This window comes from Mobula birostris, chromosome 2 (assembly GCF_030028105.1).
Source record: "Mobula birostris isolate sMobBir1 chromosome 2, sMobBir1.hap1, whole genome shotgun sequence".
NCBI classification, from domain to species: Eukaryota; Metazoa; Chordata; class Chondrichthyes; order Myliobatiformes; family Myliobatidae; genus Mobula; species Mobula birostris.
The window spans coordinates 78,308,125-78,324,535 of NC_092371.1; the positions used below are offsets into that span (position 1 = coordinate 78,308,125).

A 16,411-nucleotide genomic window follows, 5' to 3' on the forward strand; every position below is an offset into this window, starting at 1 on the left:
AAACACACATATTCACGCAGTATTACACACCCACACGTGCAAATATAGTATTACACACACACTCAGATGCACAGATCTCTGCACAGGACCTGTCACTACAGCACCTGAGGAGGAATGAATGGCAGTTCCGACATCACCACCAGTCCAGACAAGCAATAAGTAACTCACAGAGCTGATGACAGCAAGGCTAAATCAATGGAGGTATTTAAGGAAGAGGTAGACAATTTTTTGAGGAGATTGGGGAACTAGGGATGGTGTGGAACTGCTACTGAAGAGCTGAAGCCCGGGGCAGGGCAGCCACAATCACACTGCAGGGAGTGGCGGCTGAATTCTGCTCCAAGCTTCCAGCATCCTCGGGACCCTGAAAGTGTCCGCGTGCCCAGGAGTGGTAAATCAAGTGCTTTCCGAGCGTAAACAAGATCGTAAAAGCAGTGCTGAGTTTCAGGAGTGCAAGCCCAGAAACCACTTAAACCCAACAAAAGGAATTAAAAACCATTCAAAAATGTTGGCTTTGTCTCAAGGGGTTGGATTACAAAGGCAGGGCTCTGCACGACTTGGGCAGAGTCTTGCAACAGCCTCTGTATAGGGTGCACCCAGTTCTGCCCACTGCACCACAGGAAGGGGGTGGGCACCCCACAAGCAGCAAACAGCAGCCACAGCGAGAGTTGGGCGGTCATGACTGCACAGACGTCCCTCAGTACAGTGGGTGACCTGTTCCAGCTGTTTAAACCATTAGCAGCAGACGGAGAAACAATTTCCTCAAGAGCGAGGGGGTATAACCTTCACAACAGCAGGAGGGAATGGGAATCATTTTCCCACACAAAGGGGAACAGAAATCCAGAATTCTCTGCCTCCAGACATGGGAAGCTGGGGCCCAACTGAAACAGCCACAGTTGAGTCAGAAATGTCCTCAGTCAGTTAAGGCTGTTATGTGGCAGGGACCAAAGGCAAAGAAATGGATTCTGATGCAGATCAGTCACTCTATGACTGACCTTGTACTTCAAAGCCAAGACTGGACTCATAAGCCACTAGATCAACAGAATGAAGACCATCGTCCTCGACCTCGAGGGATAGCCACGACGACAACAACACAACAGCTACTGTACCGGTGATGGATGTGAACTATCGTCGTCACACCAGTGCTGACTTCCCTCAAAGTCATCATCAGCTGTCTGCCTATGCCTCAAAGCAGCATCCCTTCCCTCCTCCTCACTTCCTGGGTCATTGTATCAAACCTCAGGGAGTCCTGTTCCAACCCAGGACCACCCTGTCTAACCACACCTCCTCGCCATCACAAGGCCCCCTGGCTTCCTGGCCATCTCCATCACAAGCTGAAGTCCTTGCCTAGTTTAACTCTATGGATTCTAACCACTCACTGGAAAAACAGAACATTACAGCACAGTACAGGCCCTTTGGCCCACGATGTTGTGCCAACCTTTTAACCTACTCTAAGATCAACTTAACCCTTGCCTCCTACATAGCCCTCCGTTTTTCTATCATCCATGTGCCTGTCTAAGAGTCTCTTAAATGTCTCTAATGTATCTGCCTCTACCACCACCAGTATGTTCCAAGCACTCACCAATCTCTGGGTAAATAACCTACCTCTGACATCCCTCCTATACTTTCCACCCTAATTTTGATTTACAGAGCTGCAACATTACCTTGCAACTGTCAAACTCAGTCCCCCAACTAATGAAGGGCAACATTCCATACGCCTTCTTAATCACCCTATCAACTCGCGCAGTAACTTTGAGGGAATTCATGGACGTGGACCCCAAGATCCTTCTATTCTTCCAAACTGCTAAGACTCCTGCAATGAACCTTATCCTCTGTCTTCAAGTTTGACCTTCCATACTCTAAGCCATCACTCCAGAAAAGCACAGAGAGAGGTCTGGAGCAACACACCGTTATTACCCTTCAAACATCGGCCCTCAGAACTGGCATGCATAACTTCATTCACTTCAACAATGAACTGATTCTACACCCTACAACTCCACAACTCATGTTCTCAGTATTATTTTTTATATTTACATCATTTGTCTTTGTTAAACATTGTTTGTCAGTCTTTTTCATAAATTCTAGTTTATATCTTTATTTTTCTGTAAATGGCTGCCGGAAAATGAACCTCAAGCTAACACAGTGGATTCTGGTTAATTGAGCCATCTGTTAATCAGAACGACAACCGCTTATTTGAGACAAGTCTTAAAGAATGGAAACTAACAGAGGAACTACCTGGGATTCCCTTCATTTAAAAGAGCGAACACGGGGTAATTTGCAGATGCTGGAATTTCAAGCAACACATAGAAAAATCGCTGGTGAACGCAGCAGGCCAGGCAGCATCTATAGGAAGAGGTTCCGGATGAAGGGTCTCGGCCCGAAACATCGACTGTACCTCTTCCTACAGATGCTGCCTGGCCTGCTGTGTTCACCAGCAATTTTTATGTGTGTTGCTTGCCTTCATTTCTTTGGGACGCTATGCTGCTTTTAATTGGGAAAGAAGCTGTTGCCCAATGGGCTCTCACTTCCACGAGTTGCTTGCACTTGTGTGGCTGTTAGGGTGGTGCTTCGAGTGAACAGTTTTTAAATAGCCTAAGCTACCTGTGATTGAGTTCAAAAAACATTGATTTTTGTCACTGAGAGTTGGCGAGAAGTGAGCAGTAAGACAATTCGGAACCGTTTTGCTCACTGCAGTTTCAAGCATTCAGGCTTGGGAACGCCAGAAACGGCCGGGAGTGAAAATGAAACGATTTCACTACTTCAACAAGTTAGGGACTATGAAGAATTTGAAGGCATCAACAATCATTTTCAATGTTACAATAAAAATCAGGATTTGGAGGACACAATTGTCAAAAACATTGTATGAAGGCAGTCCATTATCTGCACAGGTATCTGGGCTGATTTTGTTCATTTACAATCAATCAAAAGAACATGGCAGGGTATACAAGTTTAATTCCTCCGTCAACAACCATTAGGAACTAATACAGCTTTATACTACTGTATTAACATTGGCTGTGTTCTAATCTGTTCTGTATTTCACTCGAATACATAATTTGTAACTCAGTTAAACAATAGCTTATCTCTTTTATTTCTTTTTAACTATTTACATGAAACTTTGGCTAATTGGGCCAGACGCTTAATTGGGCCAAAATGTACAAGTCCTGATGTGTCCTAAATAAGCGGAATTCACTGTACTGTTAACGGTAATCAATTTTGAGAATGAATTTTACTTTGACTTTGAGGTTATTCAAGCTGCCATGCAAATACAAATTCTTCCCCCTCTTGCTCCAATATTGTTCTAGTTAGGCTCCCACACCCCAAAATTGCTCCATGGCCTTACAACACATACAAAATGGTGGAAGAACTCAGCAGGCCAGGCAGCATCTATGGAAAAGAGTACAGTCGACGTTTCAGGCCGAGACTACTTCCACGGGTCTGATGATGCCTCACCCCGCCTTACCTCTTACAGATGGGTTTCCCAACCTTTTTAATGTCATGGACTCCTACCATTAACCAAGGCACCCGTGAACACCAGGTTGGGAACACCTGCAACACACTCACAAAATGCTGGAGGAACTCAGCAGGTCAGGCAGCATCTATGGAGAGGAATAGATTTTTTTTCAATCTGAGACCCTTCATCAGGATTGGAAAGGGTGGCAGAAGAAGCCAGTAAAAGCAGGCGGGGTAAAGGGAAGGAGTACAAGCTGGCAGGTGATGGGTTAAACCAGATAAGGAGGATGGTGGGTGTGGGGAGGGAGGGCTGAAAAAAGAATCTGGGAGGTTGTAGGTGGGAGAGGTAAAGGGCTGAAGAAGGAATCTGACAGGAGAGGAGCGTGGATCATGGGAGACAGGGAAGGAGGACGGGAAACAGAGGGAGCTGGTGGGCATGTGAGTGGAAGGGAAAATGCGTGGGGGAGCCAGTGCGGGGATTGGAAAAAGGGAGAAGGGGAAGAGGGGAGAAATTAATGGAAGTTAAGAGAAATCGATATTCATATCTCATCAAGTTGGAGGATGCACAGACAGAATATGAGGTGCTGCTCCTCCAACCTGAATGTGACCTCATCCTGGCAGTAGAGAAGGTGGTGGGCTGACATGTCAGAATGGGAAAGGGGAGTGGAATTAAAATGGTTTGACCACAGGGAAAATCCTGCTTCTCGCAGACAGAGTGAAGGTGTTCGGTCCAGGTTACAATTGATTTTTTTTTTGTAACCTCTCACTGCCCTCTGCTTATATTCCACGCCTGCTACTCTGACGAGTCAGGCCTCCCCATCCTATCCCCCACTGATCGCTGTCTGTATCTTCAACCGTCCTCACTGTCTCTCTGAATCCCTCCACTTCCTCATAACACTCAGTTTAACAAAGCCCTTGTTCACGCTTTCTAATCTGGCTTAATGTCTGTTATCCCTGGTACATCTGTGCAATGGGTTTGGGATGTTTTCCTGCAATAAATGTGCCATGAGAATGAAGATGTATAGAAAACAATTGCCGCTCGCGTGACTGCATTACCATTGGCTGAGTACTTCACAGTAAAGTTAGAAACCACCCATTTCATTCACAACACTGTTGTTTCCATATCTTGGTATCTACACAGTAATTGAATGTGTATCTATCACTTGTTCTGATTGCAGTGTTAATGACCCATGTAACAACAACAAATAACACCTCAATGTTACTTGTTCACATAACCCCACTGCTATACATAGAACACACACTCCACAGTTATTAACCCTACATAACACTGATGCTCTTCCTGTACAACACACTCCATCTTTAGTAACCATCATATATTCATTGTCAGGGGTTGTGTATAAACAGCACAAACTGCAGTTGTAATCCTGGGGATGAAAGGGTGAACATAAGTAGAACGTTTGATGACCCTGTGCCTATACTCGCAGGCGCTTAGAAGAAAGAGAGAGGGTATCTCATTGAAATCCATCAAATACTGAAAGGGCTAGATAGAGTGGATGTGGAGAGGATGTCTCCCATAGTGGGGGAGTCTAGGACCAGAGGACACAGACTCAGAATAGAAGGGCATCCCTTTAGGACAGAGATGAGAGGAATGTCTTTAGCCAGAGGGTGGTGAATCTGTGGAATTCATCACCACAGACAGCTATGGAGGCCAAGTCACTGGGTATATTTAAAGAGGTGGTTGATAGCTTCTTGATCAGCATAGGCATCAAAGGTTATGGGGAGAAGGCAGGGGAATGAGGTTGAGAGGGATAATAAATCAGCCATGATGGAATGGCGGAGAAGTTGTGATGGGCCGAATGGCCTAATTCTGCTCCTAGGGCATTTAGTCGTCAGCCCATATATGGAACAAGTACAGCAAAATGGTTCTCACTAGATACAAGGCAGACTGGAGTTAATTGGGCCTTCAGTTAATTAAGACAATCACTTATTTGGGACCATTCTTAAAGAACAAAAACTAATTGAGAAAACAGCCAGGATTCCCATTGCTTACTTGGGAAACTCTGCCATTTAAACGGGGCAGGAAACTGCTGCCGAATAATCAGTCACATGCACTTTCTTGGCCATTAGACACTACACCACGCTTTGAGCAAACAGTTTTTAAATAACTTCAGTTGCCTGTGCTTCTGTTCAGAAATTAACAAATTATCTCACTGATGGTTGGCGAGAAATAAGCAATAAAACGATTCAGAAATGTTTTGCTCACTGCAGTTTCAAGCATTGAGATTTGGAGATGCCAAAAATGGTCAGGATTGAAAATGAAACAATTTTATTACTTCTACTACTTAGGAATAACGAAAAATTTGAAGGTATCGACAATCATCCGGAATGTTACAATGAAAATGAAGATTTGGAGGGTGCAATCATTGACTGTCCATTATCTACACTGTGCTGATTTTGTTCATTTACAGTCAAAAGAATGCGACACAGATGAATTAATCTACCAATAACTATTGGGAATTGATACACAATTTTATAGTACAGAAGTAGTATTGTTAGTGTTCTGACTTGATCTGTGTTTCATTTAAGTACATATTTTTATACCCAGTTTGCCTTCTTTATACATTTCAGCTATTTCCATGAAACACCAGTATCCCAGAGACTGGCATCTACTCATTATTATCACTGCCCGAGCAAGGATGTCAACAACACTATGACAGGTGTCAATGTCTACCAAGCTGACACCAATCACTTCCTCCGTCAGGTCCCAAAACAACATTCCCACAGGTCTCATTTCAAATTCAAAATCAAGTTAATGGTCACATGCACAAGTAGATGTGCGTACGGGTGCCCTGAAGAAGCTCTCCACATCAGTGCCTCCTCATTAGCAAAATGGTAACTTCCAACCAACAGGAGCCCATAAATCTCCAGGGTATCTGGACTGCCCCTGGGTCACAATAATTAACACCTGTGAAGAGCCTCCTGCCTCAACTCCGGAAATCACCCCCAGGGACTGTTCTGATGCAAAAACCGAGGAGACGCAGAAGTTAATTAACCACAGGCACAAGGTATTCTTGAATTGGAAGCTACACAATCTCTCAGGGCACAAGAGACAATTCCAAAGGCACCCAGTGCTGGGGGTGTAACAAGACAATGTTATCTGCAGTACTGCGCAAAAGTCTTGGGCACATATATACAGCTAGTATAGTACTTTGTCAACCAGAAGCAGAGAGCAAGCTTGTAGATCTGGCGGGAGCATAGGATGTTGGGAATGTCAAGGCTGGAGCGCCGCAGGAGGGGTGTCAAACAGGTGGCAGAGACGGAGTGCCAGGGGTGGAAGGTGTGGCGTGGGTGCAGACACATCCAGCCCTAAGGCACCAGGCAAGGTCATTCTGACTCCAAACAATTGGTTTGTTGATCATTACAGGATGTCTCTCTGGTGCTTCCCACTCCCTCCCCTCTCCGTTCCCCTTTTTCCCAATCATGATTCCCCTCTCCCTCCCCCCTCCATCCCGGTTTTCCCAACCATGATTCCTCTCTCCCTGTCCCATTCCCACTCTCAGTCCACAATAGAGACCCATATCAGAATCAGGTTTATCATCACCCACATACGTCATGAAATCTGTTTTTTTTTTGCTGCAGCAGCAGTACAGTGCAATACATAAAATTACTCCAGTACTGTGCAAAGTCTTAGGCACCCTAGCTATATATACATGCCTGAGATTTTTGTACAGTACCATAAATTTAAGTGCAAAGAACACATAACACATAAAACACACTGCCCGTGACCATGTATGCATCACCCATACTGAGGAGTCACTGATCATGTATGTAATATATGTGAAAACATAAGAGACCACAGATGCTGGAATCCCAGAGCAACACACAAATCGCTGGCAAAATGTGGGTCAGGCTGCAGCTGTAGAGGGGAATGTACAACCCACATTCAGAGTTGGGACCTCTCAACAGATGAACGGTCTCAACCCATAAAATTGTCCTTTCCCCTCTACTGCCACTGCTTAACCTGCTGAGCTCCCCCAGCACCTTTTGTATGTTATACACATACCATGCTACAACTGACCGTGTTATTCCACATGTAATATATGTGTAAACACACACCTCTTCATTCTCTTTGGGGTCATCCTTTGGGTGCTTCACTAGATGGTCTTGACAGTTCTGAATATATTCAAGCCATGGGGGGGACGGTGGAGTGGAGATACGTCTCTATCAAACAACAGGAATTCTGCAGATGCTGGAAATTCAAGCAACACACATAAAAGTTGCTGGTGAACGCAGCAGGCCAGGCAGCATCTCTAGGAAGAGGTGCTGCCTGGCCTGCTGCGTTCACCAGCAACTTTTATGTGTGTTGCGTCTCTCTCAAAGGAGATTTAAGGTGCTCTTTCATTCCGCTAGCCTGCAAGCCACTCTTGGGCAAGGTGTAGCACCCAATTAGCCCCCCAGATCAGGGTCAACTAAAGCCATGGCAGCAGCAGATGCACATCACAAGTCCTGGTTATGCGATCACTGACAACATGCAGACAACCTCTGAAGAGTACTGAAATGGCTGGGATGACCCGTCTTGTAAAGACACTGCTCAGAAGGCAATGGCAAACCACTTCTGTTGAAAAATTTGCCAAGAACAATCACGGGCATGGAAGTACCATGATTGCCCACGGCACATAAATGAACGATGGATAAGTTGTAAGCTCTCCTGCACTCTTTCAAAGTCAAGTCAAAGTAAATTTATTATCGCAGTATATATATGTCACCATATGCTACCTTGAGTTTCACTTCCTTACAGGCATTCACAGAAAAATAAGACACACAACAAAGTTTATGAAAAACTATATATAAACAATGATTGACAAACAACCAATGTGCAAAGGACAAATTGCGTAAATAATATATATATATTGAGAAAATGAGTTGTAGGATATTTGAAAGAGAGTCTGAAGGTTGTGGAATCAGTTCAGTTTGAGGTGAGTGAAGGTATCCATGCTGGTTCAAAAGGCTGACGGTTGAAGGGTAATAACTGTTCCTGAACCTCGTGGTATGGGACCTTAGACTCCTGCACCTCCTTCCTGCAAAATTGTTTTCTCTTAAATTGTGGTGGGAGTTTCCCATCCAGGAATGCCTGGTGTTCTCTGTGATTGTGATCAGTTCCTGCCCTTTCTGCTAGGGAGACAGGGGAACCAAGAACGGTAACTTTGCCAGGCCAATTTCACAGGTGTCGGGGACCTATCATGTGGAGTTGGCTCCAATGGGCACTGAGGTGACACTAGCATTCCAAACCAGGCTCTCTGTCCACTTCCACGGGTGTGCAAAGCAAAGGGTTAAAACGGCAGTATCCACTATGCAGGTCCTCCATCACCTAGGACACAGCTACCATCAGGGAGGTGGTACAGGAGCATAAAGGCACACACAACATTTTAGGAACAGCTTCTTCCCCTCTGCCATCAGATTTCTCAATGGACAATGAAACCATTATAAAATTTAATTTTAAAATATACTTCCTAATGTAACTTACAGCTTTTAAAAATTATGTACTGCAATGCACTGCCAGTGACATTCTGATTCGGAGGTTCAAGGACATTCTCAAAGGCTCTGGGAATTCAGCCCTGGTCACTGAACACTCACCTACACACTGTGAGTAGTTAACAGCATTCAATTAACCCACCAACCCACAAATTTTTGGTCCGTAGCAGGAAACCCGAGCACCCGGCGGAACTCATACCGTCATGGGGGAGTACTTGCAAACTCCACATAGACAGCACTGGAGATCAGGATTGAACTCAGGGCAGCTGGAGTTGTGAAGCAGAACTGTACCCCTGTGAGCCTCCCTGTGTCGGCAGAGAGCCCACAGTGTTTTCAACATCATCCTCACATGTGGACAGGGAGAGGGTACTTCCAATAATGGGCAAGTCTTGGACCAGGGGGCACAGCCTCAGAATACAAGCTCATCCCTTCAAAACAGAGATGAGGGTGAATTTCTTTAGCCAGAGGGTGGTGAATCTGTGGAATTCATCGCCACAGATGGCTGTGGAGGCCAAGTCATTGGGTATAGTTAAAGTGGAGGTTGATAGGTTCCTGATTACTTAGGAGTTGAAAGGTTATGGGGAGAAGGCAGGAGAGTGGGGTTGAGAGTTTTAATAAATCAGCCGTGATTGAAAAGCAGAACACAATGCGTTAAATGGCCCAATTCTGCTCCTGTATCTTATGGTCTTGCAAATAAATGAAGTAATAGCACCAACACGTTGGAATCTACAGCCAATGGGAAAAGAGAACTTCACATACATCTCTCAGAAGAAAAGGTCAAAAGAAACGCACCAACTCTCCCCGACCAGTCACCGATCCATCGTGGCGTCTCCCCTCACTAATAACTATACAAAGTCTGGGTCCTACACTGGCCACAACAGTCCCCTCACCGCCACCCCCTACCGAAACGGAGGCGTTAATCCCAAGGGGCTACTTTAAGAAAGAGATATTAACGCACGAATGGCAATGTATGTATCATACCAAACTGAAATTGACCTTGTAAGTACATCGCAAACCGCACCGATCCTGACCATGTATACATAACACATAGAACAATGTTACTTTGCATGTCTATATTACACGTATTACTCCGTTACTGACCACGTATGTGTAACATGTTGCTGCATTACCGCACTAACTACACAAAACCATTACACTGGACATAAGAAAGTAAGAGGTGTACAATTTACAAATTATGATCAAAGATCAACAATACATATAAAAAGTTGAAAGTTTTTAAATATCAAAAAAATTCCAAAAGAAAATTCCAACTTTGTTATTCTTTCTTTATACACTGTAATAAACATCAGCATGTTTTTTTGGCAAGGATTCCTCTTCGGATATAGACAAGCAGTTACAAGTACCGACCTTGCCGCCAGAGTCACTCTAAAGCGGGACTCGACACAATACCACCAACACTCCGCGTGTTTCCGAAGTTTCCCTCCACTTCGCTAAAAATTACACGGAACTCGAAAGCAAACACGTCTCACGCCAAAGATTCTCTCTTTCTCCCGCATCCACCCCCCCCCCCACCACCACTCTTCAGATCGATTGTTTTAAGGCAACTTTTGATCTTCACCAAAACCTCTGGCTCGGTAGAACTTTTTTATAGAGTGGGAGAGATGGTGGTCTTTTGCAAAAATACAATGTTGCAACTATTTACCCACCACCACCACCACCACGAGCTTAACAAAGAATCAACAACGAGACAACACCCACGGGTCTCACTCACTGTGATAAGATCCAGAAATCCCCACCATTTCGCCTTTTGGCGCTGGAAAACTTTCGCGGTGTCCTGGAGTTGCGGCGCGCAGTAAGAGCTCCACTTTGTCTCTGGATGGGAGTTGTTTTTGTCCGTGTGGTGATGACCTCTCCCCCCCCCCCTCTCAAGAGCCCCTCTCCAAGTCTGATCGATTCGCCAGACCCCGAATGGAATCGAGCATGACCAAGACTTCAAAGGCGCCAACTCAGCCAATGTTTGCAGGAGGCAGCCTCTCCACTTTGCATACCAGTTGGATAAACTACCCGAGCTAGCAGATCGAACAGACGGCTAATTGTACACTCCAACCATCCCCACCCCCTCCATTCTGTATATCTTCAGGCAATTTCCCAATGCACCCGGGGAGTTGGTTCAAATTTAAATTAGACACTTTTCTTCCTCTGCGCTTCTTTGCAATTTTCGCGAAACGACTCGTACCACACCAGCCCCTAAAAGCCAAACAAAAAAAAACTATTTTAATTAAAAGAATACAGCCGCAAAATCAAGCGAGACTCGCCAAACTTAATGTGATTCTGGGCGACGTCGTCAACAACAACAAGTTGTATTTAGTAGCTCCAGGTGTTTGGAGCGATATCAAACAACATCGGCCGGGGGTAAGGAGATATTAACACAGACTTGGTTAAGTGGGTGGGTTTTAGGGAAGAACTTGAAGGGCGGGAGGGGCTGCAGTGTTCAGAGAGGGAACTGCAAAGTACAGTAGCTTGGTTCGCAAGTGGGAGAACCCGGCCCGCTGAGGGATGATTGTAGAGAGGATGTTTCCGTTTGCGGAGCAATGGGGACTCGTGGCCGCTGTACGAAAACAGGGGGTCGCCTTTTTATAAAAGAACTAGAAGATAGAACACGACAGCACAATACAGGCCCTTCGGCCCACAATGTCGTGCCGACCTTTAAACCTAATGCAAAAGCAATCCCTCCCTCATAGGCCTCCATAGTTCTGTCATCCATGTGGCTATCTAACCGTTTCTTATATGCTCCTAAGGTATCTGCTTCATCACTACCCCTAACAGGGTGTTTAATGCACTCACCACTCCCTGTGTAAAAATTTACCTCTGTCACTTCTCCCCCCCACCCCCACCCTGCCATTAGCTTAAAATTATGCCTTCTTGTTTTAGCCATTTCTGCTCTGGGGAGAAAAACTTTTGGCTATCCACTCTTGTAAACCCTTGGTCTAGTCACCTCTCGCCCTCCTTGGTTCCAAAGAGAAAAGCGCCAGCTTGCTCAACCTTTCCTCATAAAACGTGCTCTCTAATCCAGGTGAAATACTGGTAAATCTCATCTGCACCCTCTCTAAAGCTTCCACATCCTTCCTACAATGAGGTGACTAGAACTGAAGATGAGGTGAATTTTTCTCTCTCGGGCCGATAAGACTTTCACCAGCAACTCTACTCCCTTATAGATTTGGCATGCCACCGCACAGACCAATAAATCCCCCCAGAGACAGCATTGAACGTCTCCTGGCTGGTTGCAGCATGGCTTGATGGGACAATTCTAATGGTACACACGAGTACAAGAAGATGCGGCCAAGGCCCAACACAGGCTCAGTCCTCTCCGTCATCTACAGGTGGCCCTTCTGCAAGAAGGCGGCATCTATCAGCAAAGATCCCCATCACCAAGGACATGCCCTCTTCTCACAGCTATCAGGTAGGTGACAGTAACGTAGGGGTTATCCCTTACCTTGTGGCTAAAGGGATCGAGTGTTTGGAGAGAAGGGAGGTACAGGGTTCTGAGTTGGATGATCAGCCATGATTGCACTGAATGGCGGTGCAGGCTCGAAGGGCCAAATGGCCTACTCCTGCACTTATTTTCTATGTTTCTATATTTCTATCACAATTGAGCAACCACCAGTGGATTCAATTCCTGTCGCTGACTGTAAGGAGCTTGTACGTTCTCCCCGTAACTGTGTGAGTTTCCTCCAGGTGCTTCAGTTTCCTCTCACTGTCCAAAGACATACAGGCTAGGGTTAGTAAATGTGGACACACTATGCTAGTGCCGGGAACATGACGACACTTGGAGCCTGCCCAATCCTTGTTGCTATGATTTGTTGCAAATTTCATTGGCTGTTTCGAGTTACATGTGATAAATAAAACTAATCCTTTTAAAATCTTTACATTCCACAGCCTGAAATCCCAGCTCCAGGTTCAGGTACAGCTATTTTCCTACAACCATCCAGTCCTTGAACTGACCTACACAACCCTTACCTTACCTCAGCAATGGAATGCTGCACCAACAATGACTTGTCTATACCTCCTCCATCACCACCATTCAGGGTCCCAAACTGTCCTTCCAGGCGAAGTGACACTTCACCTATGAGTCTGTTGGGATCATCTATTGATCCCGGTGAGGGCTCCTCCACTTCAGTGAGATCCAGCACAGGTTGGGAGGCTGCTTTCTCCAGCAACTTTGCTCCATCTCCTGCAAAAAGCAGGCTCCCCCGGTGACCAACCATCCATTTCAATTCTTGTTCACATTCCCACGTCTGCCTTTGGTGTCCTCTCCTGCCATGATAAGCAAATCTCAGATCGGATGAGCAACACCTCATATTCCATCTGGGTAGCCTCCAAAATGATGGCATAAACATTAATTTCTCTAACTTGATAATGTCTTCCCCCCTCTTTTTCTTCCATTCCCCATTCTGGTTACATTCTCAGCCCTTCCCTTCTCCCCACCAGCCCGTCACCTCCCTCTGCTTCCCTCCCTCCCATGGTCCACTCTCCTCGCCTACTAGATTCCTTCATTTGCAGTTCTTTCCCTCTTCTATCTTTCAACTCCCAGTTTCTCATTTCATCCCTCTCACTCATCCACCAACCTTCCCCTTCACCTGGTTCCACCTATCACCTGCCAGTATGTATTCTTTCCTCTCCCCCTCACCTTCTTATTCTGGCTTCTTCCCCCTTTCTTTCCAGTCTCGATGAAGAGTTTTGGCCCAAAATGTCAACAGTTTATTCCCCTTTATAGATGCTGTCTGACATACTGAGTTCCTCCAGCATTTTGTGTGTATCTATTAGTATAATAGTTGCTGGTGAACGCAGCAGGCCAGGCAGCATCTCTAGGAAGAGGTGCAGTCGACATTTCGGGCTGAGACCCTTCATCAGGACTAACTGAAGGAAGAGCTAGTAAGAGATTTGAAAGGGGGAGGGGGAGATCTGAAATGATAGGAGAAGACAGGAGGGGAAGGGATGGAGCCAAGAGCTGGTCAGGTGATTGGCAAAAGGGATATGAGAGGATCATGGGACAGGAGGCCTAGGGAGAAAGAAAAGGGGGAGGGGGGGAAAAAGCCCAGAGGATGAGCAAGGGGTATAGTGAGAGGGACAGAGGGAGAAAAAGGAGAGAGAGAGAGAAAGAAAGAATGTGTGTATATAAATAAATAACGGATAGGGTACGAGGGGGAGGTGGGGCATTAGTGGAAGTTTGAGAAGTCAATGTTCATGCCATCAGGTTGGAGGCTACCCAGACGGAATATAAGGTTTTCGTCTGGATAGCCTCCAACCTGATGGCATGAACATTGACTTCTCAAACTTCCGCTAATGCCCCCCTCCCATACCCCATCCGTTATTTATTTATATACACACATTCCTTTTCTTTCTCTCCTTTTTCTCCCTCTGTCCCTCTCACTGTACCCCTTGCCCATCCTCTGGTTTCCCCTCCTCCTCCTTTTCTTTCTCCCTGGGCCTCCTGTCCCATGATCCTCTCATATCCCCTTTGCCAATCACCTGTCCAGCTCTTGGCTCCATCCCTCCCCCTCCTGTCTTCTCCTATCATTTCGGATCTCCCCCTCCCCCTTCCCACTTTCAAATCTCTTACTAGCTCTTCCTTCAGTTAGTCCTGACGAAGGGTCTCAGCCCGAAACGTCGACTGTACCTCTTCCAAGAGATGCTGCCTGGCCTGCTGCGTTGACCAGCAACTTTTATGTGTGTTGCTTGAAATTCCAGCATCTGCAGATTTCCTCGTGTTTGCGTGTATCTATTGTTTGTTTTTTGTTTAATCTCATTTCCTGTACACAAGTGTAAAGGAGGACAAAATAATTGTTACTCCAGATCCAGTGCAGCACAAAAATAATAAGATAAAGTGCACAATAATTTAAAAAATCATAATAAATATGAACTTACATACAGTAGCTTATATACTGTACATATGTAGATTGATAGTATGTCCATAAAGTGACACGAGGCACAGCAGTGTCTGTACATGAGGTGGCTCTGACAGGAAATGATAAAGTAGTGGTGGTGGGGTGGGTTAGTGGGTGGAGATGTTGATCAGCCTTCCTGCTTGGGGACAGTGACTGTTTTTGAGTCTGGTGGTTGTGGTGTGGATGATACGTAGCCTCATCTCTGATGGGAGTGGGAGCAACAGTCCACGAGCAGGGTGGGTGAGATCCTTCATAATGTTACTGGCTCTTTATCAGCATGTTTCTGTATATACAATACTGTGCAAAAGTCTTAGGCACATGTATATAGTAGAATACCAAAGACTTTTGCACAGTACTGTAGTAATTTTATGTATTGCGCTGTACCGCTGCCACAAAAAAAACCTAATTTAATGCCAGGGTGTGCCTGCACCCATGCAATCTCTTGCCTCTGGGGGCTTTTCTCTGCCTCTTGTCCCACACATTTCCTGTGGTGCTCTACCCTTGACATTCCTGACATCCTTTGCTCACGCCAGATTTACAAACCCGCTCTCTGCTCCACCTTAAAAAGTACAGTACTGGGCAAAATTCTTAGGCATCCTAAGTGTATATACGCGCCTAAGACTCTTACGCAGTGCTATATAGTCATAGTCATACTTTATTGATCCTGGGGGAAATTGGTTTTCGTTACAGTTGCACCATAAATAATTAAATAGTAATAAAACCATAAATAGTTAAATAGTAATATGTAAATTATGCCAGGAAATAAGTCCGGGACCAGCCTATTGGCTCAGGGTGTCTGACCCTCCAAGGGAGGAGTTGTAAAGTTTGATGGCCACAGGCAGGAATGACTTCCTATGACGCTCTGTGTTGCATCTCGGTGGAATGAGTCTCTGGCTGAATGTACTCCTGTGCCCACCCAGTAACACTGTGTAGTGGATGGGAGACATTGTCCAAGATGGCATGCAACTTAGACAGCATCCTCTTTTCAGACACCACCGTGAGAGAGTCCAGTTCCATCCCCACAACATCACTGGCCTTACGAATGAGTTTGTTGATTCTGTTGGTGTCTGCTACCCTCAGCCTGCTGCCCCAGCACACAACAGCAAACATGATCGCACTGGCCACCACAGACTCATAGAACATCCTCAGCATCGTCCGGCAGGTGTTAAAGGACCTCAGTCTCCTCAGGAAATAGAGACGGCTCTGACCCTTCTTGTAGACAGCCTCAGTGTTCTTTGACCAGTCCAGTTTATTGTCAGTTCGTATCCCCAGGTATTTGTAATCCTCCACCATGTCCACACTGACCCCTTGGATGGAAACAGGGGTCGCCAGTACCTTAGCTCCCCTCAGGTCTACCACCAGCTCCTTTGTTGTACTTTGATGACAGGTGGGCTGGTGTCAGTGGTACTTTGGGCAGTTTTGATTACCAATTGTAGAGCCTTCCAATCTGCCACAGTGCAGTTTCCGAACCCTGCAAAGATGCTCTCCCCTGTCGAAGGTCCACGAGCATGGATGTGCATAGTCCAGCTTTCTTCAGCCTCCTCAGAAACTAAAGGCATTGGTGA

The 16,411-nt window shown here is 45.7% G+C and overlaps 1 protein-coding gene and 1 long non-coding RNA gene across 5 annotated transcripts in view; one reads left to right on the top strand and one right to left on the bottom strand.

Moving 5' to 3' along the window:
• The window catches only part of LOC140187862 (protein CBFA2T2-like), a 221,545-nt gene extending 210,767 nt beyond the window's left edge, over positions 1–10,778 (bottom strand). For 3 of the 4 annotated variants that reach the window (XM_072243700.1, XM_072243664.1, XM_072243658.1), the window contains exon 1: positions 10,673–10,778. In XM_072243700.1, the coding sequence (XP_072099801.1) occupies positions 10,673–10,700 (28 nt within the window). In that variant the 5' untranslated portion in view covers positions 10,701–10,778. The remainder of the gene's footprint in view (positions 1–10,672) is intronic. The other variant, XM_072243692.1, reaches the window with a different exon arrangement.
• Positions 10,779–11,112: 334 nt separating this feature from the next.
• LOC140187886 (uncharacterized) overlaps positions 11,113–16,411 on the top strand; it is a 50,180-nt gene continuing 44,881 nt past the window's right edge. The window contains exons 1-2 of the long non-coding RNA XR_011883172.1: positions 11,113–11,313; positions 12,117–12,361. This is a non-coding gene — a long non-coding RNA (uncharacterized lncRNA). The remainder of the gene's footprint in view (positions 11,314–12,116; positions 12,362–16,411) is intronic.